General features: G+C 37.8%; 1 protein-coding gene across 5 annotated transcripts in view; it reads left to right on the top strand.

Moving 5' to 3' along the window:
- The first annotated feature begins 2,978 nt into the window (after positions 1–2,978).
- Positions 2,979–25,083, top strand: part of CRACR2A (calcium release activated channel regulator 2A) — a 62,665-nt gene continuing 40,560 nt past the window's right edge. For 3 of the 5 annotated variants that reach the window (XM_068700485.1, XM_068700448.1, XM_068700478.1), the window contains exons 1-7: positions 2,979–3,150; positions 9,988–10,225; positions 11,762–11,873; positions 14,019–14,184; positions 15,589–15,735; positions 20,344–20,434; positions 24,068–24,163. In XM_068700485.1, the coding sequence (XP_068556586.1) occupies positions 10,058–10,225; positions 11,762–11,873; positions 14,019–14,184; positions 15,589–15,735; positions 20,344–20,434; positions 24,068–24,163 (780 nt within the window). In that variant the 5' untranslated portion in view covers positions 2,979–3,150; positions 9,988–10,057. Of the gene's footprint in view, positions 3,151–3,505; positions 3,680–7,238; positions 7,342–9,987; positions 10,226–11,761; positions 11,874–14,018; positions 14,185–15,588; positions 15,736–20,343; positions 20,435–24,067; positions 24,164–25,083 lie in introns of those variants that run through there. The other 2 variants (XM_068700458.1, XM_068700468.1) reach the window with 2 other exon arrangements.

Here is a 25,083-nt window from a genome sequence, read left to right as displayed (position 1 = left end):
AGGGGGAACAGAGGGCCACTTTGCCTTAGCAAAGCTAGATAAAATACGAGTTTGCAGATTAAACTGAAAAGACTCCTGTACGTAGAAGGGACCCTTCTCTAAGGGAAGTCTGCTGCCTTCCTTGGGCCTGGGTTAAAGACATCATCAGGAGACTTCCCACTTTGGTTCAACCCTCGGACTATTACCCTTTGGTGCTCCTACATCTGGGAGGAGAAGTGGCAATGCTTAGCCCGAAGATTGTTCAGGGGGAACTATCGGTGCATCCCTATGAGAAAGAAGTCAAGCAAGGGGGGCAGGAGACCTGTGTGGATGGGCAAGGAGTTCTTGGGAAAACTTAAAAAATGGAAGAAAGCATACATATTGTGGAAGAAGGGACAGACCGCTTGGGTTGGAATACAGGAACATTTTCAGAGAATGCAAGGATGCAACGAGGAAGGCCAAGGTCCGGATAGAATTAAATTTAGCAAGAGAAATCAAGGATAACAAGAAGGGCTTCTTCAAATACATAGCAGCAAAAGGAAGACTAAGGAAAATGTGGGTGTGCTGCTAAATGAGGTGGCTGCCTTGGTGATGGCAGATACAGAGAAGGCGGAGTTACAGAACGCCTTCTTTGCTTCAGTCTTCACTGCTAAGACTAGCCCCCATGCACTACTGAGCCAGGAAACAATAGAGAAAACCTGGAGAGAGGAAGAATTTTTATTGGTTGAAGAGGATTATGTTAGAGGTTATTTAGGCAAGCTAGACATCCACAGATCTATGGGCCCCGATGGGATGCACCCGAGAGTGCTGAGGGAGTTAGCGGATGTGATTGATGGCCTACTTTCCATCATCTATCAGTGGTCATGGTCATCTGGAGAGGTCCCATGTGACTGGAGCCTTGCTAGTGTGACACCCATCTACAAGAAGGGTTGTAAGGAGGACCCAGGTAACTACAGGCTTGTCAGCCTGCCCTTGGTGTCAGGAAAAGTGATGGAACAGGTCATGTTGAATGCAATCACACAGCATGTGCAAGACAACCAGGGGATCAGACCCAGCCAGCATGGGTTCATGAAAGGCAGCTCTTTCCTGACCAACTTCATCTACTCCTTCTATGACTGGGTGAGCTGCCTGATGGATGAAGGAAAGACTGTTAACATAGTCTACCTAGACTTCAGCAAGGCCTTTGACACAGTCTCCTACAGTATTCTCTTGGAGAAGCTGGAAGCCCATGGCTTGGACAAGTACACCCTTTGCTGGGTTGCAAACTGGCTGGACCACTGGGCCCAGTGGTGAACGGAGTGAAGTCTAGCTGGAGACTGGTCACCAGTGGTGTTCCCCTGGGGTTGGTGTTGTGGCCCATCCTCTTTCATATCTTTATTGATGATTTGGATGAGTGCACCCTCAGTAAGTTTGCAAACAACACCAAGTTGTGGGGAAGCATCAGTTTGCCAGAGGGTAGGAAGGCCCTGCAGAAGGACCTGGACAGGATGGGTCGATGGGCAGTGGCCAATGGGATGAGGTTCAACATGCCTAAGTGCTGGGTCCTGACTAAACCTAGAAACACTACAGGCTTGGGACAGAGTGGCTGGAAAGCTGTTCAGAGGAAAAGGATCTGGAGGTGTTGGTTGACACTTGCCTGAACATGAGCTGGCAATGTGCCCAGGTGGCCAAGAAAGCTGACAGCATCCTGGCTTGTATCAGAAATAGTGTAGCCAGCAGGACTGGGGAGGTGATTGTTCCCCTGTACTCTGCTCAGGTGAGGCTGCACCTTGAGTGCTGTGTTTAGTTTTGGGCCCCTCAAATCAAGAAAGACATTGAGACCCTAGAGTGTGTCCAGAGAAGGGCTACGAAGCTGGTGAAGCATCTGGAACACAAGTCCTGTGAAGAGTGGCTGAGGGAGCTGGGGTTGTTTAGTCAGTTGAAGAGGAGGTTCAGGGGAGACTTTATTGCTCTCTACAACTACGTGAAAGGAAGTTGCAGTGAGAAGGGTGTCAGTCTCTCTTCTCAGGTGACAAGTGACATCCCTCAAGTTGTACCAGTGGAGGTTTAGACTGGCTATCAGAAAAGATTCTGACCTAATTGATTCTGTGATCCTGTGGTCTTTATACCACCTCCTATTGTATTGCTATTTCAGCTGTCCCTTTGATATATATATATATATATATATATATATATATATTTTTTTTTTTTTAATAATTATTTCTCATATCAAGAAGCTATCCATTCTGGGGTCAAACACAATGGGATGAATTGCACCATTATTATTTTTTGTTTGTTTGGGGGGGGGGGAGGGGAGTGTTTTGTTTGTTTCTTTGTTTTTGCTTTAGCAAGTCTGCTGAATTGAAGTACATTATGAACACCATGCACAAAGTACTCTTCTACAGCTGTGACATGCTGCAGTGATGAGAACAAAGTATATTTCTTTTCTAGAGGGGTACTCAGAGAATCTGTTCCCTGGTAGGGGGAATGTTCCTTAACAGGTATGTTAAGGTAGACATTAACATACCCTAGCACAACATTTTTCAAAATGTACTTTGGGCTACTTGAAATTTCTGAATCAAATGAATGTGAAATCAATTCTGTCTCCTGTTACCATCTTCTGTGCAAGTGAAACTGCACTTGGGACAATTTAAAATCACAAGCTTGGAAGATCCTAGTTGGTCCATTTACTTTAGTTATCACCTTAAGTTCTTGTTTTGGATGAGTTGTCCTGCACCCTTCCAAACCCTTCTGCCCTGTATCATTCAGGTTACAGAGATTTCAAGTTAATGGCCTTGCCCCAGGAAGCAAGCGATCACATACTTAGTCCTGGCTGCAGTAGGGATCAAGGAGGGTATTTCAAATTTGAATTCCCCTGGCTCTCTGAGTTGACTTACTGCTGGTTCTGAGTTATACCTGCCAGAGGCGAGGTGTGATCTGTACTCTGACTGCACAGCCCCCTTTGTGTGGGCAAGGACTGGCTGTGGGTGGAGGGAGGCCGGACTGGCTCACTGTCCCGCCCCCGGGGCGCAGCCTGCTCGTCACCGGGTTATGCTATCCGTACCTGAACAAAGTTGTTTCAATCTTCCTGCACTTTTACTTCCACCCTGAGGCGTGTGTGGAACATCCGTCAGTCAGCGCGCAGGGCTTGTGTTGCACCTTCGCCTGGGGGCCTGCAGGACGTTGCAGGAGGTGAGTTGGGGGAAGGTATCTTGGGCCTGAAGTGTCAGGAGAGGAAAGATAAGAAGAGTGTGCAGAGCCAGATCAACCCCCCTAGCAATGCTGCTGGAGGAAATGCACAAAGTGACAGCTGCTTCTCCTTTCTCTCCCTGATGTCTCAACAGTGCTCTGCTCTTCCTCTATGCTCCTCCTGTTGCAAGCTCTGCTTCCTGTGAGGGAGGTCTGCAAGAGAATGCTGCCTTTGCAATTTTGTCAGGCCTGGGCAGGGTTTTAGGAGGTTCAGGGCAGCCCGCAAGTGATATCCGTTATTAGTACATTTCCTGTCCCCAAGTGCCAATCAACATTTCTGTCCATTCTCTCGGAGCTATGAGCTGCATACCTTGATGGCATAGTCTCCTGCAACATGTGTGGGAGGCACCTACTGATAAGAAACCTGGAAAAGCTCTTGTGGGAAGAGAAGCACCCCCACCTGTTTGCTTGGTGTGTGGCTGACCTGCTGACAGTGGAACAGAGGTGGCACAGGGATGTTTCTGGAGCCACTGTGAGTGTTGACCCTTTTGTTAACACTCATGCTGTAAGGCAGCAGGATTAGAACCGCAGTGGTTGTCAAAAATGCTTCATTTGCTACTGCACTGCCTACTGTTGTGAACTTGAGCATGTTGCTTTAGCTCATTTTGCCTTTCTTTACATCTCTGTGTAATACTGGTACCAGTACTAGGGCAAAAAGGGGTGAGACGCTTGCAATTGGAATGACAGCTGAGTGTACTGGAGTGCCAGGTGTTGTAACTCCTACATAAAGAATATTTTATAAATGTGGTGCCTAAAAGTGCTGTAACTGATGCTCTTTGTAGTGTCTCTTCTACAGTCTTCATGTACTAGGGCAAGAAAAACAGTGTCACAGCAAAATCACTTTATGTCCTGCATACTTCTAGAGCTGCCTAATTGATTTTCATTGTATGCTTCCCTGCAAATACAAAAGATAATTGAAGTTGTGACTGGTGACTGCCTTCAGGGTCTTCATACTGAATGCCTATGATGACAGTAAATGATAGTTAAAAAGGATACTTACCGCTACCAAGATGCTTTTATATATACTGATACAACAGATTTTGACTAAATGTAATGTATACTAAGGTCTTTTCCAACCTTAATGATTCTAAGGCCAGGGCATGGTGATAGGAAAGAGAATGGCTTCTTTTAGTAGGCTTATGTCAGCTTAAAATAACTATGGTGTTACATTTTATCAGCTTTAGAGAAATTTCAACATAATGCTAAAAGATAACTCTGACACTAAGTCAGTTCTGAAGATTTCCCTGTTCATATGTCAGTCAGGTTACAGAAGCTGACAAAATAACAAAGGTTATTTTGAAAATGATAGTTTGGTTGTAGGGAAAGTTGTTCTTATCTTCCAGTATCTGTAAAACATAACTGTTGCCTCTCATAAGAACATTTTTTTGTATAAATCTATGGTAACCATGGTCTTAAGTAAACTTACTACATGTTTTTTTCTGACGATTTGTGTTTTGAAGTGTGCTGCTAAAGGCAAAAGAGAGAACTTTTGTTTCTCTTGTGTTTAGCACAGACCTGAATACAAGGGGTATAGGATAAAGAAAAAAAAAAGAAGTTTCTTGAATGTTGCGGTTAATTTTTTCTTGCCATACACTAGCAGCCGTTTGTGTCAATGTTTGCAGAACTGACAGGGTGCGGCTGTGACTTATAAAGCAGATCTTAACAGGGAAATTCCTTCAAAAATAAGAGTCTGAAAAATTAGGCACAGTGATTGTAAAAGGCGCTGCTAACTTTTTTCAAAAGAGGCTAAAGCAGGGCTAGTCAATCTATATGCCAGCATGTGAGTAAATGATCTAATTTCAGAGAATCTGTAGAATTTAACTGTTTTCATTAGTTTCAAGATGTGCAGGGCTGGGTGTTACATCTATCAGCTGAAGGATGCTTTCCTCAGTCAGGCTCTGTGCAGCAAAATACATATATATATATAAATGTCCTAAGTATATATGTGTGTGTGTGGGTGTGTGCAAGTATGTGTGTGTGTATATATATATATATATATATATATATTTAAATATATATATATATATATATATAAAAATATATTTATACATACTGGAGTTATAATTGCAATAAACTATCAGCTTGTAAATTGTATCCCTGGATGATATTGGTGTTTTAATTTTTTTTTTCTATTGTGAGCCATATAATTTTTCATAATCATTTCATTATTTTCTTTGTATGAGTGTTGGAAAAAGTCTTCTAAACTTAAAAGATAAGGCAAAAAGTTTTTACCTGTAGATAAATGCTAAAAAATATTTTACTGAAACTTAGAAACTCAGAGACATAAATGCAGGTAAAACAGCTTGGTAAGTTTTTAACCGTCACAGTTACAGTGCATGGGGTTGTCACACCTCATGACTTGTGAAATCTGTGCATCAGCACTGCTGTGCAATTCAAAAGCCTGGTGATTTACAGTAAACCAGATTGATCAAAGTACCAGCAATGACCTACCTTTTGAAGACCAGTCCCAAAATACCTCATGGTTAATAAACTGTAAAAATCTCATAAAGCCCACATCTTTGGTTAGTATCATTTGGAGCTATGCTCATTTTCATCAGATTGTGATATGACGTGTGTTTACATGCTGATTTTTTTTTTTTTTTTTTTTTTTTTTTTTTTTTGTAGCTAAAGGAATGGACATGGGGTTTCTTAACAGAATTTTGAATTTGTAAACCATTTAGTTTCTGAAGGGGATGGATGAGTGAAAAGAACTGCCTATTTTATTTAAAACTGGCCTTGGAACAATTGCATTGCTAACCCAGTAACATAGGGTAAATTGCAGTTTTAATTTTTCATGTTATTACCAGCACTTGTAAAGTATCAGGACACTTCAGGAACTAAGAAAAACCTACTTGCTGTGGAAGCTGCCTTGATGGTTAAGAATTTTAATTCATTCTCTATTATTTTTTTTTTCTGTACTCAAGATGCTTGCTATGTGATTTTTTATGATGTGTATGAATGGTGGGGCAACTTGCGAGAAGGTGAGGTTCCCATGGTGCATGATTTCATTTTGTAGTATTTAGAAAGCATGATGATATTTTCTGAATCATATCTGGGCTGTTTACTAAGTGTAAATAACTTTATCAAGCAGTGCATAGTGCTTTTTTATTCCTTTTTTTTTTTTTTTTTTTTTTAAATCTGGTTTCAGATTTCTATTCTTTCATATGCAATTGGCTATCTATTATTTGGATAGTTTTTCTTAAGGAAATCTAATAATGGACAGTACTAGCAGCATATACTGTCATGATTAGTTTGGTCTGTTCCTGCAATCGTGTCTTTTGTGAAATTGCTAAAATTTGAAAAAGAAAAATTTGATTTTATCTAGTACCCTTGAAATTTGAGACAAATCCCTGGAAGTCTTTAAAAGACGTTTAGATGTAGAGCTTAGGGATATGGTTTAGTGGGGACTGTTAGCGTTAGGTCAGAGGTTGGACTCGATGATCTTGAGGTCTCTTCCAACCTAGAAATTCTGTGATTCTGTGATTCTGTGAAATCTTGTCAAGATCATTTTTGGCTTCACTTGTTCCAGTGAATTTTGATATAATTAAACTTGATTTTGTATTACTGTCACTGAGAAATTGAAACGGATGGCTTGATTTTGGTTACCTCATACCCTGGTTTCAGCCAAGAATGAGCTTTATTGAATTAAATGAAGTTTAGGTGTGTAAAATCAGTGTCAAAGGAGAATCTCATCTAGACTATATACCACGGTAGTCTAAGTCTGGCTTGCTGGGGCATTTCCATCTAATTTCCATCTAATTCATTTGTGAGATTGGCTATGTAGACTCAGAGCAAAGATTCACCTAGCTTATATTGTATTTTTGAGACTGGCTAATACTAGAAATTTCAAGAAAGGGATAAGGAGACAGAGCAATTAGGGAGTGATCTTTCCCTTAGTGTATATTCCCATAGTGGTTGGTCACACTTCCTAAGCTAGAAATTTTCCTAATAAGAGAAAAGGTATAGCTGACCAGGCAGGTGTAATAGTCAAATGCCTGTGACAACATTTACTAACCTTGTTCATTTTCCAGGGCCTGCTGGAACGTCGCAGGCGCTATGACAAGCTTTGCTGACTTTTGGGGTGTAGAGTGCTGTGAGCCCACCAGAGGGCTCACACGCTACGGAAATGAGTAGGTCAGTCTGCTGTGCGCATGCTTTGTTCAAACATCAGATTTCTGTGCTTGATAAAGCACTTTTGTATGTCATAGAATCATAGAATCATAGTCGTGTGTTATAACTGAAGTAAGGCCCATTGCAAGAAGTTTCCTAAAGCAGGCTGGTAGTGTATATAGCCAACTTTTGCCTGCTCTCAAAAAAATTTTTTTTTTTTTTTTTTTCCTGCTGCTCCGTCATTTGAGAACTGTCTTGGGAAATGTCTAAGTTTATAACTGCTTAGGAAGGATTTTGACAGCTAAGTTTTTTGGTCATTAAAATGTTTTCAGCTTTGGAGAGTATTTGAACTGCAATACTGGGATGCTCAGAGTTGCAAGAGAGAATGAGGAAAAATGTTCTGAGAACTGCGTGCTCAGCTCCATTGGGAAGAGCCCTGAAGCTAAATCAGAATGCTAGATTTACCAAGGTGATACCATAAAAGTTGGTCAAATAAACTCAGTTGGAGTTTTAGAAAGCAGGTGTTCTTTAATTATGGTGCCAGATGCCCAGGGAATCTCTCCACCTAGTGTGCGTGCTAAACCATCCAAACAACAGGGGTTATACACAATCAAAACATACATATTCATTATATTTCATAGAAATAATCAACATATTCATAGTATTTCCTGTAATTCGTTAAAATATGTAAATGTTCTTGACACATGCACATTTGTTTGACCACATTTGATTGTGGTCTTCTAGGGGGCCTCTGGTGGTTGTCAGTAGTCTTCCTCACTATGTTCACTGCTTGAACCCAGTTCTTGCATATGCTCAGACCATCTTGTTCTTTCTTGTTCTGTTGTTCCAACTTAGATATGCATAGTAAACTAAGTGATTTACATGTCAAAAGACATGTGTACACCATGAGTTCCTCACCTGTTTTTTACAGGCACATCTTTCAAGCCTAGGTTGTCTTTCCCCCACTTGGGATACAATTCTGCGTGGTCCTACAGATAAGGCTGACTAATTTGTCAACTATGTGTTCTTTTGACTCGGTATCAAAGGTTTGTAGATTTTTGCCAAATGGAATTAGAGTATGAGAGTGATTTGCTCATCAAAATCCGAAAATGGATGGAAGTCCAAGGCTGGTTTACAGTGCTTTTTGTACTTATCTGCAGCATGCAAAGTCCAGTAGCCTGGTCCATAGCCAATATAGATAAATCACTTTGAAAAGGGACAGAACTTAATGGAAAGCCATTGCAAGCCACAGGTGTGAGGAACTGTACATCTAAGAATGTCTTGAAAGATGGTATGTTTTAAGATGTATAAAGCACTGCCTGTTAGAACTCAAGCACAGAATTGAGTAGACTCTGGCTGACCTACTCTGTGTGATCAGAGCCTTTTCTACCTAATAAACAGAGTAGAAAAGAAAAAGTTCTATTTTTCTTAGATTCTACCTTCACATCCATGCAATGCCCAGACCTGTAGTCTGGAGACTACAGACGTACATTTCAGATTCAAATAATTGTCATTGGCCTCTGTTGGAGTTATTCCAGATTGTGCCAGTTGGGCTTTTTCCTTCATATGAAAAGCTTCTCAAAATCTATTTCTCTCTTAAAATCATAAGACAAATTTGTCGCTACTTTAGACAGACCTATTCAGAAAAATAGAAAGACAAATCCAAGATACAAAGTCAAGTTGCTGCATGTCATCTGAGCATGGGTAACTGTATACATTCTTAGTCTGTCGCAATTACACAGTACTCCAGCGAAGGAGACTTTTTATAAACTTGATTTACCCACTTGATAATGAGTGAGGGTCATACAGTGAGTCTCACCAAACATAAGGTGAGCCATGGAAAAAGATGGGTATTCAATAGTGCCTTTGAACCTATCTGAAGTTTGCAAAAGCCTGCTCCTTTTCTATTGATACTGCATGTTGTACAATTTAGAATAAGTTTGGAGAGGGAAAAATATTTCCATCAGAACTCACAGAATTAATTTAAGATAAAATTATACCCAAACATGAACTGCACACAAGTATTTTCATGAGGGGGGAATGTGTTTAATTTATGAAGTCTTTCCACCAAGCTCACTAGCAATTATCTGTTTCACAGGTGAAAGTCAAACACCTAACTTATGTTTCAGAATTCCGTAATACATTTTCTCTCTTAATTTTAGTGATTTAAAATATAAATTCAAAGAAACAATCCATCAGATTCCATCAGTCATCAGTCAGTTTTCATTCATTAGCTATCATATGCACATACTGTACTCCAAAGCACTGGATACAAATTGTGATAATGTGGTGTTAAGATCATCAGTCACAAGCGTGCCAATTGAATAACTGTAGTAACTTTAAATATTTTTTAATATGTTTTTCTTGTGTTTTCTTTTTGTTCCAGTTAATTGATTATCTGTATTTCTTATTAAACTGTCTGATTTTGCTTTGAGATTCCTTTTCAGAACTAGGATATTTTTTATCTTGTCCTTCACTCAGACTGTCACCTCCTCATTCACTATCCCATTTGCAGTATCCTTAGTGCAACCTTAGTGCAGGCATGCATTTTCAAAAAGCTTTTTCTTCTTCTAAGATTTTGTGCCTAATTAAAGAGATGGTTGCTAAGAGATTGTTGAAAGTATAATTAAGAGAGTCTAATTTACTCCTTTTCTTATCTACCATGCACAGAGTTCAGACCAGAATTTGTAAGTAAATGGGATAGCAGCATCCCAAAATATTCAGTGACCAGATTCTGACAATGGACAGAATGCAAGGAGAGTGTACCAGTCCTGTGCCCTCAGGAGATGCAGAGAAGAGCAGGACTGGAGAAGAGGACCCAGGACCAACTGTGTTGGGAAAAGCACATGAGTTCTTTCAGATTTGTGATGTGGAAGGCAAAGGCTTCATCACTTGCCAAGATATGCAGGTAAAACAAAATTGGCTATGTGGAATGTACAATAAGAGAAACTCCCAATGCCCTTAATGAGTTGAGACCAATTAATGTAGAGTTAGAAAATGTAATACCCTCCTGATAAGTTAAAGAGATGTATAGGATTTAAAGTAATGTCTTTGAAGTCTTACGTGCTGTTCTGTGATTGTATGGTTCTATGATAATCCTTGCAATTTTTTCCACAGAAAAAGCAACAAATAAATGCAAAGCTGAAGTAAGTGCAGTTTAAAAAATCGTCCCAGGAATTCTATTTTTGGGGAAGTTGAAAGTCCAGCAAATTCATTGCTTTGCAGTTTGCCCCCATATCAACAACATATTCTGTCCACTAGTTTTACCTTTCTGTTTGTTGTTGTTGTTTGTTTTCAGCCAAACTCTGTAATCAGGGTCTTTCACTTTGGTTTCACATTTCAGACAAGTGAAATTCTCAGTTGAATCACATATACATGCAGGAAATGTAGAGAAAAGGCATTTTAGCATTTTTCAGTGTTCAAAATAAACTAATCAAGTTGTTCTTAAAATAATCATACAATTTGAGGGCTAAATGCATATTTTCTAAAGTTGTTGAAAAGAAGCAACCACACTACAAAATCTTTTTAAAACACACTGCAAAAATGATAAGAAGACTTGAAAAAAAAATTGAAAGCAGGGAAGGTAGAAACAATGAAAAAAAATGTTACAAAGCAGGAATGTACTCATGCATGATTTCAAAGCATAATGTCATTGTGCTAATCCATTTTTACCTTAGTACTAATAGATGAAATAGAAATGGGGAGCAGTGGCAAAATAAATTCACTACAAGCTACAATGAACTTAAGTATCTGAAAAGAGGTAGAGAAGCTTTCCATATCCTCAGAAACAAAAACATATCTGAGTATATGCAAGTGAGAGACTTTTAACTGCTTATGTTGAAAAAGCAAAAACCTCACAGTATACTGCTCAATAGTACCTGTCAATAACTTTCTGTCCAGTTGTGTTGCTGAATTTTGTGATGCCTTGTGCTAATTCTGTGAAGCCGAGCAAGATAAGAGTGCAGATGCTTGCTGTGCTATAGGGTTTTCCGGTATGTATTATCTCACTGAAGTTACTGAATGCAAAGTAACAACTATGTTTTTAGTGGTAATTTTGGTAAATCCCAATCCACAGAGAATTTCCTTTATTTTATCCTCATTTTATTGTCTTTCCAAAACTGAATAGCATATATTTTCACCTAGTAAAAGACCCATATATATACATAAAGTTTTAACATCTGTTTTTGCAAGGACTGTGAAGACATTTCTTTCTTTGATTCTGGGTTTTATGCTTGGATTATAGATAAATTTGTCATGAAGTCATAAGAGCATACCTTCCTCAGTTAATGTTGTTTCAGCCTTTGAGATATATTTGAATTTTCCTTCTGGGTAAAAAAAAAAAAAAAAAAAAAAAGCCTAAATTACAGGGATTTTTGTCTTGTTTATAGCTTCCATTCTTATCCTGTGGTAGTGAGTGAACTTACAGCATGTTTTGTGATTTCAGAGACTGTATCCTGAGTTACCTCTTAGCCTGGAAGAGCTTGAAAAAGTTTTTGTTATGTTGGATGCGGATGGCAATGGGTCACTTACCCCAGAGGAGTTCACCACAGGATTCAGTGAGTTTGGAAAGCATGTCTCCTATATAGACTCTTATTTGGGTTCTTTCTCTCCACTTGAATCTTTTATCCTAACAGTACACTTACGATGCACACAGGGAAACTGTTCCCCAGATACAGCAGTTATATGAAGAAGTGGTCAAACGATGTCTATAAGATGTCTACAGGAGTTCATTCTCACCAAAAGGCTCCAGGGTGTTTCTCTCCTGTGTAAGATGGGAAGTCATGGCACAGTGACACAGTGAAAACTCAATAACCTAAGTTATTAAGCAGGTATTCTTTGTTACGGCGCTGGATGTGTGGGGGATCTCTCCACCTAACTAACACACACTAAGTGTTACTGGCAGTGTGCTTATATTAGTGGGATATATGCATATTCATTTAATTTCCTGTAAGTCTCTTGCATATTCATCAGGCATGCGAATAATCATTAATATAGGTTCATCAGGTCTCCAGGTCTCCAAAGAATCATAGCATAGGTTCCCACACCTATTTGCATGCATACTGGAGTCCTTGGGTGGATGAGCATCATATAACAAATATAACACATAATACTTGATGAACACCTATTATTCTTCTTGTCTTCCTAGTTTTCTTTTTATGAATGTAGCAGAAGGTACAAAACAAACAAAAAGCTACAAAAGAAAAAAAAATTTTTTTTTTTTTTTCTTTTTAGTAGTCTTTGCAGTTCTTAAAATTTTTCACTCACTTGTCTTTATATCTACCCTCTTTATCTCCAGGATGTGGCTAGCATTTTTGTTTGATATATTCATTGCGGGGTCTCAGTTTCCCTACTTTTTGAGATCGATACTCTGGATCCAGAGTACTTTTTTACCTATCATCCCCTCCACGCCCTCACACTTTGAGAAAATAATTTAGAATGTTTCACAGTTTGTTAATTTACTTGAGCCTTTCAACCCGGCTAACTTCAGTAATATGTATTCTTGCTTAAACTCATGTTAATTTAAACTGAATCAACTCATTTGTCAAACCATGGTTAGTTCTTGCAATCAGTTCTTCTATAGTGTTCTTCTATAGTATTTGCCCTTACTAGAGCAAATCCAAGATAACATTGATGCAGTGAAAACTCAATAACCAAAGTCATTAAGCAGGTATTTATTACGGTGCTGGGTGTGTGTGGGATTGCTCCGCTCAACCCACACACACACCAAGGGTTACTGGCAGTGTGTTTATATTAGTGGGATATATGCATATTAATTTCATTTATTGTAAGTCTCTTGCATACTCATCAGATATGCAAATAACCATTAACATAGGTTCCCACACCTATTCGCATACGTACTGGAGTCCTTGGGTGGTTGTCTGGCATACTCCAATGGTCTTTTAATGAAGGCCAGAAGTCTTCCTCGCTGCTAAACTTCTGACCTTTACTTTCATTAAAAATCTTCAGCAGTCAAGCCAGTTCTTGCTGGTTACATTATCTTATGCATACAGTTTTTTACTCCCTTATCTTTGGGGTTATTAGCATACAATTGTGTTAGCTAAAACCTATATATTCAACATACTTTATCTTGTTCCCTGTCTCAACATGATGTGTTGCTGGATGGTGAATAATTGATGAGAAAGTCTCATAACTTCCATGCAAGTCCCTCATGATTATGTTGTGGTTCCAATAGCCAGGAATGCCTGAATCTTGCTATTATTAATAGAAATATCCTGAATAGGTGGAAGAAAAGAATGTAGTGGTGAAGTCTAGAGGAATTAAAATACATGTGAGTCAAATGGAGGAAGAATGAACGTGAAAAAAAAATCTAGCTTTGATATTCAGTTACAAGCAGGAATTTGAAGTATATTAAGAAATTTTAAGCATATCTAGGAGCACAACCATCTATAAAGTGCTTGTTGCCACAGTTTATGTCTTTTGTTTATGGAAGTCTGAACTTTTTCAGTGTGTTTGTGAATTTTGAGGACAAAACCAGGCACAGACCTCAAATATCCTCTTGTCAGGCCTCATGATTTAGTTGTTTCATGATGTTCCGTTTTCCCATAAACAAATGTGTTTTCCTTCCTAAAAGTTATATTTACTGTTTAATTTGATCTTTGGTGTGTTCTTCAATGACATTACTTCTTATAGTGATTTCTGAAAATGCTAAACTTATAACCTATGTAATTTTTAAATCTTAGGCCAGTTTCTTTTGGGGCAGATTGCTTTAAATAAAGAAATGCAACAATCGGAAGCTGAAACAGCCTGCCTACCTAAAAGTGAAGAGACTGTGAGAGATGATGATGATGAGGAATTCCAGTTCTCAAATCTGATGGATCGGCTTGGAGCAAAAAAGGTCTTGGAGGAGTGAGTTTTACCAGCAATAGTAATAGATTACACAATCTTTTATGATTCAACTCTGTGGTTTGATTTTAATGGAACTCAAGATGAATGATGAGAAATAAGGCCTTTCATTAACACGGTGACTCTTTAAAAATTCATTTTCTTAGCCGTTAGAAAGGATAAAATTACATTCAGCCCAAAGTTTCCAAGAGCAAAGCTACTGCACTGCAGTCATGTGAAACATGTCTGTTCCATATGAAAACTATACCACTGACATACCATGGATTTTGAAAATAGATAATTTCTAGTATGTTGTTTGAGAATTCACGGGTGCTACTGATTTCAAAAACACAAACAGTGCACGGTGACTGTTTTTTGTTGTTGTTGTTTTTTGATAAGGAGTGTGTTTAAAGTGCACCTGTTAACCATAAACAAGAATGTTTGCTCTGCTCTGCATTTATTTGCATATTGTGATTGCTATGATGACACTTACCTCTTCCAGGACCAGGATGATGTCCTCTGAAACAAAGAATCCAAAAACATCCACTGCTGAGTTTTTTGTGCGTTGGTCTGATGTTCATTGGTTAATCACAATCAATGTACTGTATCAAAGAAAGCACAGGGACAAAAATTGGAGAGAACCTGGACAGATAATAAGAATGTCTAAGAAATGTATCAGTGATCCTTATCATGAAATAGAAATGCTTATCAGTGCTTTTCTAACCTGACTGCCTGTTATAGAAAAGAGCTAATTGGCAGTCATCCTGAAAGACTTTCAATATGAAGTGATTGACGTACTTTTTATATCCTCATCCTCATTTTGTCCTTTAAATATAGAACTCATGGCTGTCTAGGTTCAGCCTAACAGTGCATGTGGAAGAGAACGAGTCAGGAAGGAAAAAGAAAAGAAATTATTCAAGGAAATTTCAGCAAAGTGTTTTAAAAAATGTATCATTCACAGTAGAGCCTGAGTTTCATTCATTTGTCATGACAAAATGTTTTTGATTAGCTTTTCCACTGTCCCGTGCCTACTGGATTGGTGGAAAATTCTCTGCTTCTCATAAAAGTGACGGGATGGTACTAATCACAGGAGACAGATGAGATATCTATCCCCTTTCTTCTCCATTTCTGGTTAGATGAAGTGTCTAACAAGGCATCCAACAAACAAGAAATTTCTGTGATTCCCTGCAGTCATGCATGACCTGATGTTATGATCAATATTTTGGAATAAAAGTGATTGTTATAATTTCCCACCTACCTCATCCTTTTCCAATCTGAGTCTGCTTGAACAGCCCTTGTTTTTAATTAGACTTGTGTTCTGACTAGTAATGCCTTGAAGCCTCCATTCTGTTACTAGGATGCGGCAAACATTTACTGTACACTGAGAAATATTCTCTTATAATAATCTTTTATAATCTTTTGTTTCAGTGAAAGTGATGTGAAGCAGCTTTGGTTGCAGCTGAGAAAAGGTGAATCTCACTTACTTTCCAGTTTTGAAGAGTTACTGGCCAGAATTTTTTCCCAGCTCCATGATGCAGATAATGAAAAGAATGAGTTGGAATGGGCTCTAAAAAAGTTAGTGCTTTTCTTTCTTGGTCAGTTTGTGTAGTATTACATCTATCTTACCTACATTTAAGCCTTTGAAATAAGTGAAGCATTTCTGAGGAGAACTGAGGGCTATAATCACAAGAGTTCCTGTAACATGAAGATTTATTAGTCGTGAATAGTAAAATTATACATACTGCAGAACTTAGGTTTTCTTTTCCTGTTAACAGATTGTATTGACTGAAATATTTTGCAGATGTCTTTTATTTCATTGCAATTCTAAGACAATACTAAGCAATTCTCATCTAGTTAATGTTTGACTCCAAAGAGCAGTCAGGTTTATAGTTATGCAGATTATAGTTGAAGTTCACCTATAATTTTTATTTATATCAATTTTATAATTTTATATGTATATAATTTACATATATATTAATAACTCCCGATTTTTAGATCAGATCTGGAAGCTCTTAAGCTTTCTGAATTATTTTAGTATCTTTGTGGGATATGGTATGAACCAGAGCAGTACAGGCTGTGCTTCCAATAGCTTTTCTGTCTGCTCTGTTAAATTTCAGTGCAATAACATTTTAGATTCACAGAAACAGCATTCAGACCAGCAGATACATACACAGTATCTTTCATTCACAGTATCATTGTTTGAAAAATATGTTGAGATAAAGTTGTCTAACACTTGTATATTAGTGGTGTTAGAACATAATATATTTGTAAGCATTGAGCAGTAAAGGCAAATATACTTTTTGAAAATTCCATCACTCTTTTTGTTATATTGAGAATGTGACAAGGCTTCTGAAGGAAGAAAAAGGAAAAACACATGGCCATTGAAGACAAACTAGTTGATATTGATTGCAGAATTTTCAAGTGTGATTTTTAAGCCTTGAGGCACCTTGTCTGTTGGAAACAGCACAGTGAAAGTTATGTTGTCTGTCTTAGCCTACAGATTATTAATAATCACGTGTGTAACCATCACAGAGGGTGCAGTGCATGGAGCATTAGCATTACCTGACTTTTCTGACTTACATGAAATTGCTACCTTAAAAATGCATTGTATCTTTATGTCTTCATAGTAAAAACAGTTTTGTGTTAATTTCTTCTTCCTATTGCTCCTGCTAACTCCTCTGATGTCGGCACATAAATGCTTGCTTTGTTTGTAATGAATAGCTGGACGGAGTCAGATCTGTCACAGTAGTAGTGCTGCCTTAGATAACAGTGGGTATGAAAAAACTCTCTTGGGGAAAAAAAAAAAAGCACAAATAAGAGCAAAGCTGAAGATAAGACCATACAAAAGGGGATATTTATATTTATTTTTATTTATTTTTTATATCTACATACTTTTAAACACAAAGAATGGTCAGGATTTACTGTGGGGACACAGAAGATAAGAGATGCTGGTTATGGAGGTCTCATCATCTCTCTTGTGTTGTGCTTGGTGACAATAAGCACTCTTTGGAAGTTGAGAATGAATATCGACTTTCATTTTTCCTGCCTCAGCTCTGTGAGTCATTAAGCAATACTGAAGTTTACTCTCATCCTTTTGTCTTCTCTCCTAGATGTATGCTGTGCTTTTGTCTTAGATTTATTTCTTTTTTTTCTGACCTGGATGTCCTGAGAACCTTCATGTGCATGTACTGGGATCTTTACTATGCTATCAACATAGGTCATTCTTCTGTCCTTGGATTTTGTCTTTTCTTCTGGAGCATTCATGTGTGCATATTTCTATTCATGTTATGGGGACATGAATCTAAGAGACCCAGGGTATTTACCCTGTCCTGGTCAAATAGATAGAGTACAGTGCTTCTGTTCCCATTTGTAGGTCCAGCTGGTAGTGAGGCTGGGCATGTATGTCCTCAATAAACACATGTGCAGATACACACATGGGGGCTATACAGACTAATACTGATTGGAGAGCAGTGCCTCTACTGGCACCCCTGTAAACACAAGCAGCATTCACACAAACATGAAGGATGTTTCTTCCCTGTTGATCAGGGGTAAATTTTACTAGTGATGATATACACACATGCTGCCCTCCCCCACACTGACTTTATTCAGAAACAAGCCCGCATCCACATATCCTTTTAATACTAGCATGGGCCTTAGGTCCACCTAATGTCCATGCCTGCACCCTGGGCCCCTTACCCATTGCTCAGCCCTTGGGTCTTTCCAGATGTGAGTATACTTCTACTCACTGCCTTGTTTGCTTTGACTGATGTTAGCTACCACAATGCATTAATTTGCTCGCTCATGATGACAATCATTGCAACAACCACAGATCCTTGAAGCATAGGGCTTTTCATGTCCATCTAATGCCCATGTCAGGAACCTAGTCCCTGTACCTCCAGTCATCAGCTCAGACCTTGAGTCTTTCCAGATGCAGATCTCCTCCTCCTTGCTGGTTAGCTTAGCTTGAAGTGTGATAATGATTAACACCCATACGGAATAGATGTTGAGTTCCCACAGAGAATAATTAGAAATAGGATGTAGTAAGATGACAGACACTACGGTTGACCAGATGAATATAATGACCATCATATTGCTTACTCTTGACTTAGCCATTTATCCACACTTCTTTCCTTTTGCACATCCACCTCGGTCCCTTTCTCTCTCTATCCTTGCATTCTCATAAATAAAAACAACTTGTTCCTAAATACTTTTGTGACTTCAGTTTTCATGGTGCTGCCAAAAACTATGCTTCAAAACACGAGAGGACTAACTAAAATTATTCTCCCTGTCAGAAGCAAATAAAGTATTTAATGCTCTCATGGAAATACAGACTTCTAAGCGGTATGTTCTGCCTGTGCAAAGTTACAGGGTACATGTATTTCATTACACGGTCAATTTAGTTCTGATCAAAGTGATTGCATGAATATGATCTTTTAAAACATGATCTTAGCATGTCTACCATATCTTTCTAAATAGTTTTTATGAATATGTGTAATTTTATGTCATTGAAAAATGCTATTATGACACATTTTCTTATTTTAAAGAAAATAAAATTTGAGATCAGAACATGATCAGAACAGGGGAGTAAAATAAATTGCCTAGATTTTCCAGCACTCCTTGTTTGAAGCATTGCAGTTATATGAAGAGGCCATCATCTGGGCTGCTTTTCTAATCTAGTCTGAGTTTACACAAATGTAGATGACAGCAAATTTTCTCTTTTTCTTTTTTCAAATTGATATGGGTTAATACACGTTTATTGCTGCTGTAAATCCTGAGTAAATACCTTCCACCCTCATTTCTATCTGTTACTAAAAATTGCAAGCTGGCAATGTCAAGTGTTGAGATATTTGAAAGGGGGAAAGAAAGACTTTTTTATAAAGTTACTCACTTATTTTGGTGTAGGTAAGTTTTTTCCAGTTTGCTTTCATTTTTTTCAGCTTTATGTGAGAAGTGAGTCAAGCTTTTTATAATTGAAAAATACAGACTTTGTAAAGCATTAGGTACAAAAATTATAGTAGGTTCCCCAAAGTACAAAATTAATGTTTTATTTGATTTTTTTTTTTTTTTTTGCTACTGTGTATTCATTGTGTTGCTCTTGTTAATGTTAATGCCCTAGAAGGTTCGTTTCTCTATTTGTAATGGATGCATTCTCCAGATTGCTCAAGGAACACCTCTAACAAAAGAGATAAGGGGGACTATGTAGTAATGTCATATAAAGATCCTATTAGTCTCTGTTAAAAATCACTCTTGAGTGTGCCCTGAATTTGATGCAAAGTGATTTATGGTTTTCAGTTTCTGGATTAATGAAAACAACATAGCATAGCATAGCAACAGAACAAAGGAACAGCCCTAACAGTAGTTTATTTATTTATTTATGGTCCAAACTGAAGCATCCACTTGATGTAATTCTTCATGTATCAAACTACAGTGAGATTGTAATATTATAATGGTGAAAAGCGAGCTCTGTCCTTTCTTCCTTTTTCCTACTGTCAGATATGTATTTGCATAGCACATTTATGTCTGATCTTTAGCTGAGCTTTAAAAATTGTTTCTGCAAAGCTCTTAGAAAGGAAGTAAGGTGTCTTTCAAGAAGGACTTTCAGGAAGTCCATTCTAGCCAAAACTGCTTAGTCATGATAAAAGTACCTCATTTAATGCTTTTGAATGGTGTACAATGCAGTCCTACAGTAAAAAGTGATGTTGCATTGGAAACACTTTTAACTGGCAAACTTAGACTCTGGTATTGTTATTAGTGTCACTAGGGAGTTCTATTCCTTAAATCTAAGATTTAGTAGTCATTAAAACTGCAAAATGAACAGCTGCTTTATATGGAAACATCAGATGTATATCTTTACCGATTTTTTTTGTGTAGCTTTGTTATTTTATGTAACCTTTGAGCTGTTGAAGCTTTTTTTCCCTAAGATTTTGGTGTTTGCTGCTGTTTTTTCTTTGATTCGTTGATTTTTTTTTCTTTCTTTTTTTCTTTTTTTTTCTTTTTTAAAATCTGTGATCTTTCCTGCACACTTTCTTACCCTCAGTACATTCTCTGGTGACTTATGTTATGGCACAAAATGTGTAGGGCTTAGTTGGTAGTTATGAGACATAACCTGAAGTAATGCTACAAAAGTAAAAAAAAAGTAAAAGTAATGCTACATACATTTAGTATACTTTTATCTCTTTTTAGAAAAACTGCAGCTTTTGATGAAGAAATTCAAAATCTCTATGAAGAAATGGAACAGCAAATCAAAAAGGAGAAAGAGCAGTTTCTCTTGAAAGTGAGTGTCTGTTGTTATTGCTAGCATGGATTCTGCTCCTATTACCAGTGGTTTTATACTCATCCTGGGTGTGGAATAAGAGCCTACAAAATGTGTTTCACAACAGAGTTATAAAAAACAGCATTTCCCTTGCTGATGCTTTTGATCTGATCCAGACTCCGCAGCTTCCAACTGAATGACTTTGATGAAAAGAACATCAGTGTACTGTGCTCAGTGGTTGGCATAGAGTAGCAGCTGATTTTCTTTTGAAAGTCAATGGAACTACTGCTTCATTGTATTATCGATGCTCCTACAGATCCAACTGCTGGATACAGTTAGCAAAAATGTTTTCGGAGGTTGTTCACAGCAGCACTAATCTTATTGAGTTCTGCAAGCTCTGCTTTTGTGGAGCGGATAAGTTCTCACTGAACTGCAACAACAGCTATTCAAGTAATGGTAATTTCTGAAACCAGCACACCTGTTTGCATGATAATGTTACGTCAGATTCTTTTGTCACTGCCATAATTCCTCAAGAACACTTAACATCAAATTCCCTTTTCTTCTGAAAAGTCTACTTTAAATCTCACCTATTGCTTTTAATAATCTATTCTTTTGAGTTTTCTCTCCCTTCCCCTCCCCCCTCCCCCCCCAACAAGGAAACTAACAAGAAATCCTAACAGGCTGCAGGAAACAGTCACCTAAGAATCATTTGGGTGGGCACCTCTGCTGCTCTTAACTTTCACACTAGATTGGGTTGCTCAGGGACTTGTCCAGTTGAGTTTTGAGTATGCCAATGATGAAGATTCCACAACAGTTCTGGGACAACCAATTGTAAGCCTTTTTGTTTTTTTGAAAGCTCTTGTATCAATGAAAACAATATATGTTTTCATACAACACATGGTACTCAAAATGTTGCCCAAACTAGTGGATATTCATCAAAGATCACCTCAATTCTCAATCAAATATGATATCTAAAGAAATCCTTTTGTGGTCCAAATGTATAAAGTTTTTTTATTTTTTTATTTTTTCCCGTGACATAAACTGTGTTAGAGCTAAAAGTGTCTTAATCAGTTGTCTAAAGAATCTTCTAAGTCTTTATTTGTCTCAAAGACAAGAACATGATTCATAAACTTCAGTTTTTACATTCCAAGTTGAGAACAGTTTTCAGTGGTGAATGAGGTGAAACCTTTATATAAATTCTGCGTATCAATTGAAGAATAACAAGTATTTGCAAATTTGCCTGCTGGTGGAAGAATTGGTTTATACGTTATTAACACCCCATAACTGAAGTTGTATTGAAAATTCTAAAACATAAAAACAAACAACCCCCCAACTCCCCCCCCCCCAAAAAAAAACAAAACCAAAAACAACCCCCCAAAAAAGTGACTGTATAAGCAGTGATCGTTGGATCTCCTAATTAGTTGTATTTTTGTGGCAAAGCCATTTATTTCAAGCTGTTGCATTAAAGCTTCCCACTGAAGCTATTTACAGTTTAGTCAACATTCATGCTAGTGGCTTAGTCATCTTTCACACTAGTGGTTGTCCTGGTACTGTAAAAGTCGGTCAAAGAAACTCTCTAAGACTCAATTTGGAGTTTTAGAAAGCAGGCGTTCTTTGTGGCACTGGATGCACAGGAGATCGCTCCATTTTGTATGCATGCCGAATTGTCCAAGCTTCAGGGGTTATAAACAGTTAGAACATGCATATTAATTAGATGTCAGAGAAATAATCAACATATTCATACTATTTAGCATAATTTGTTAAAATATGTAAATGTTCCTGATACATGCACATTTGTTTGTACTGTTGATCTTTGGTGGTTGTTGGTAGTCTTCCTGACTATGTTTGCTGCTTGAACCTAGTTGTTGCATATGCTCAGACCATCTTGTTCTTTCTTATCTTGTTGTTCCAATTTAGACATGCATACTAAACTAAGTGATTTACACATCAAAAAACATGCACACCATGTGTTCCTCACCTATTTTTTACAGGCACATCTTCCAGGCCTAGGTTATCTTGCACCCCCTTCCCCTGTCTTGGGATACAGTTCCATATGGTCTTACAGATAAGGCTGATTCTTTAGAGAGTAAGGTAGCATTAGATATACAAAGTTTCTAGTTTTCCTTATATCTAACTAAACATAGTAAAATATTTCAAATTTGGTTCTATTATTCTATAAGGGAGAGAACTATATGTTCTTCTGACTTGGTATCAGTATGACACTCAAGAAGTATTGTTTTTTAACATGACTAATGTGGGGAGATCTGATTGTTAAGTTTTTTCTCTAATGCAAAGTCTCACAAAAACTCTACTGCCAGGAGAGATGCATTGATGCCATATAAAAAGGGAATTATTATGGCTTGAATATAGAATAGCTCTTGAAGAATGCATTTAAAGAAATTGTTAGGATAACAAATGAGTACAAATTATAGCTATTTAAGATACTTAGTACCCTGCTGACTGAAATCTGTATAAAGACCTGTTAGTCTGCCTTTTTCACTTGGGTATATATTCTTCCACATAAGAAGCCAGTTACATGCATTTGATTGCCCTTTTATATGTACTGCTAAAGGGCAATATAAAGCAGCATGTTGGAACCACTCTTGTGCTTACCGTCTTCTTGTGGGAATTTTTATTTGGAGGCATCTTCCTGAGGAGTTTAGGGAGTAGAAGCATGCAGTAGAGGAATAGGATAGATTCTGAGCTAATATGAACTGCCTGGAACCCCATTTTACTCAGGGGTGGCCTGATGATTTGTCTCAGCTGAGGAGTGTCTGAAGGAGTAATGCTGATTGGCACTTGGAGTTGACAGTGATTGCAAGATGATTAGATAGCAAAACAGTTGACAGATTGACATAATTGCTAGATGTGTTGCAGAGCTTGAGTCCCAGATCACTTGCTATATCAGTGGAATACTAGTAATATAAATTGTTGTTAGGGATAGATTTTGAAGGTAGCAGTTAATGTTTCTTTTACTTCAACCTGTGTTGCAATAGCCTTTATCTCCTGTATCAGTCCTGATACCTTGTATTTGACCTACAGTATGGCTCCATAACGATTTAAATAGGTCCATCTTGGTTCTGTATCTGTTGGTTCTATTCTCATCACTTCATCGCTCTCCAGCAGTTGTCTGGTTCAGGAAACCAAAAATACAGAAAGCTACTCACTTTTTTTTTTTTTTTTTCTTTTTGTTTTTAAATCTCCTGTTCAGTTTAGCTCTCTGAAACAGCTCACTGTTGTAAGGAACGAGCATGAATGTTACTGTGGGAGAGGAAGAAGTGTTGCTGGAGATGGGAAGCTATATTGTAACTTTATTGGTTAAGGTTGGCTAAGCTCCTAAGTCTCATGGATATATGCTCTGAGTGTCCAAGACAGAAGATTTCTGCTTCCACTTTATAGTGGCTTGAGAACAATTCATGTGCAGTCACCACTTGCTCTAGTAACTGCAGCCATTAAAGTTATTGAACACCACCAGTTTGCAGAAGCTGAGTCCAGTTTTATGTATGATACCGTCCTTAAATTGAGTTATATCACTAGCTAGTCATGTTCACTGCTAAAAGCTTTTCTATTATTTTCACAGCTGATTCCTTATGTTTCTTCCTGCTGATGAAATTGTGCTGTTCTATTGATTCGTTTCCCCTTTGAATTTTGCAGGACGCAGAGAGGTTTCAGTCCTATAGCCAAGAGCTGGAATGCAAGCTCCTGTCGAAAGAACAAGAACTGGAACAATTGGTTCAAAACCAGAAAAGGGTATTAAGAGATATCCTCAATTTTAATCTTTTTTTTTTTTTTTTTTTTTTTTTTAAGATTATTATTTTTTTAGTTTATTAATGTGATTTTTCTTTAGGTGCCATTTTAGGTACCAAAAATATAAGTTGGTGTGAAGTGGTTCTGTCAAACTGTGATCCTCTGTTACTTTTGTATCATGGGTGTAGCTACCTGAGCATATTTAAAAAACAGAGTTATGGCTGCTAGATTTCTATGTGTATGCTTAGGAAAATGTTACCTTATATATGTAGAGCAGTTTTTTTTATATATAATAAAATGGGGAAAAAAATGATATTCTCCTCAGGTACTAGGTTAGTTTTATGAAATGTAACATAATTCTTCTGCCTCCCATGTGCCCAGACAACTCAGGAATAGGCTCTTGTAGCTTGTATCTCTACTCAAAGCTTGTACCAGCTGTTTCTTTGCTTGTTTGGGAGGATTCAGCACCACAAACTTGAAATGCTTTCTTCTAAACAAATGGGCCTGATACACCTTTCTCTAATAATTTTGCATCTTCTTGAATGCTACTGGCATGCCTGCTTGTTGATGTGTTTAAGAAAATAGAATCAAGCCCACTGCTCTTGTCATTAGTTCTCTTGTATGGCAACAGCTTGTCAAGTTCCCCTATTAAAGCCTACGGTGTTTTATTTCTTAAAGTGCATGGCCTACTTGGGAAAGTAGGCTATTTCTTTATGTGTAAACTTGCTATAAAGTCCCTTCAGCCCCTTCAAGGTCAGTAAATTAGAGAAGGGAAAAGGAGGTAGCACTGGAATTTAAATGAGCAAACATTTAAACATTTGCCACACTGCAGCACCAGAGCAGAATAACCTGTCCTTTGAAGATGTATGTGGAGACACAGATCAGGCATTTTCAGTCTGAAGCTAACTGAAAAACTATAATAA

This window comes from Anas acuta, chromosome 1, assembly GCF_963932015.1.
Source record: "Anas acuta chromosome 1, bAnaAcu1.1, whole genome shotgun sequence".
NCBI lineage: Eukaryota > Metazoa > Chordata > Aves > Anseriformes > Anatidae > Anas > Anas acuta.
This window is presented reverse-complemented; position numbering and strand designations above follow the sequence as displayed.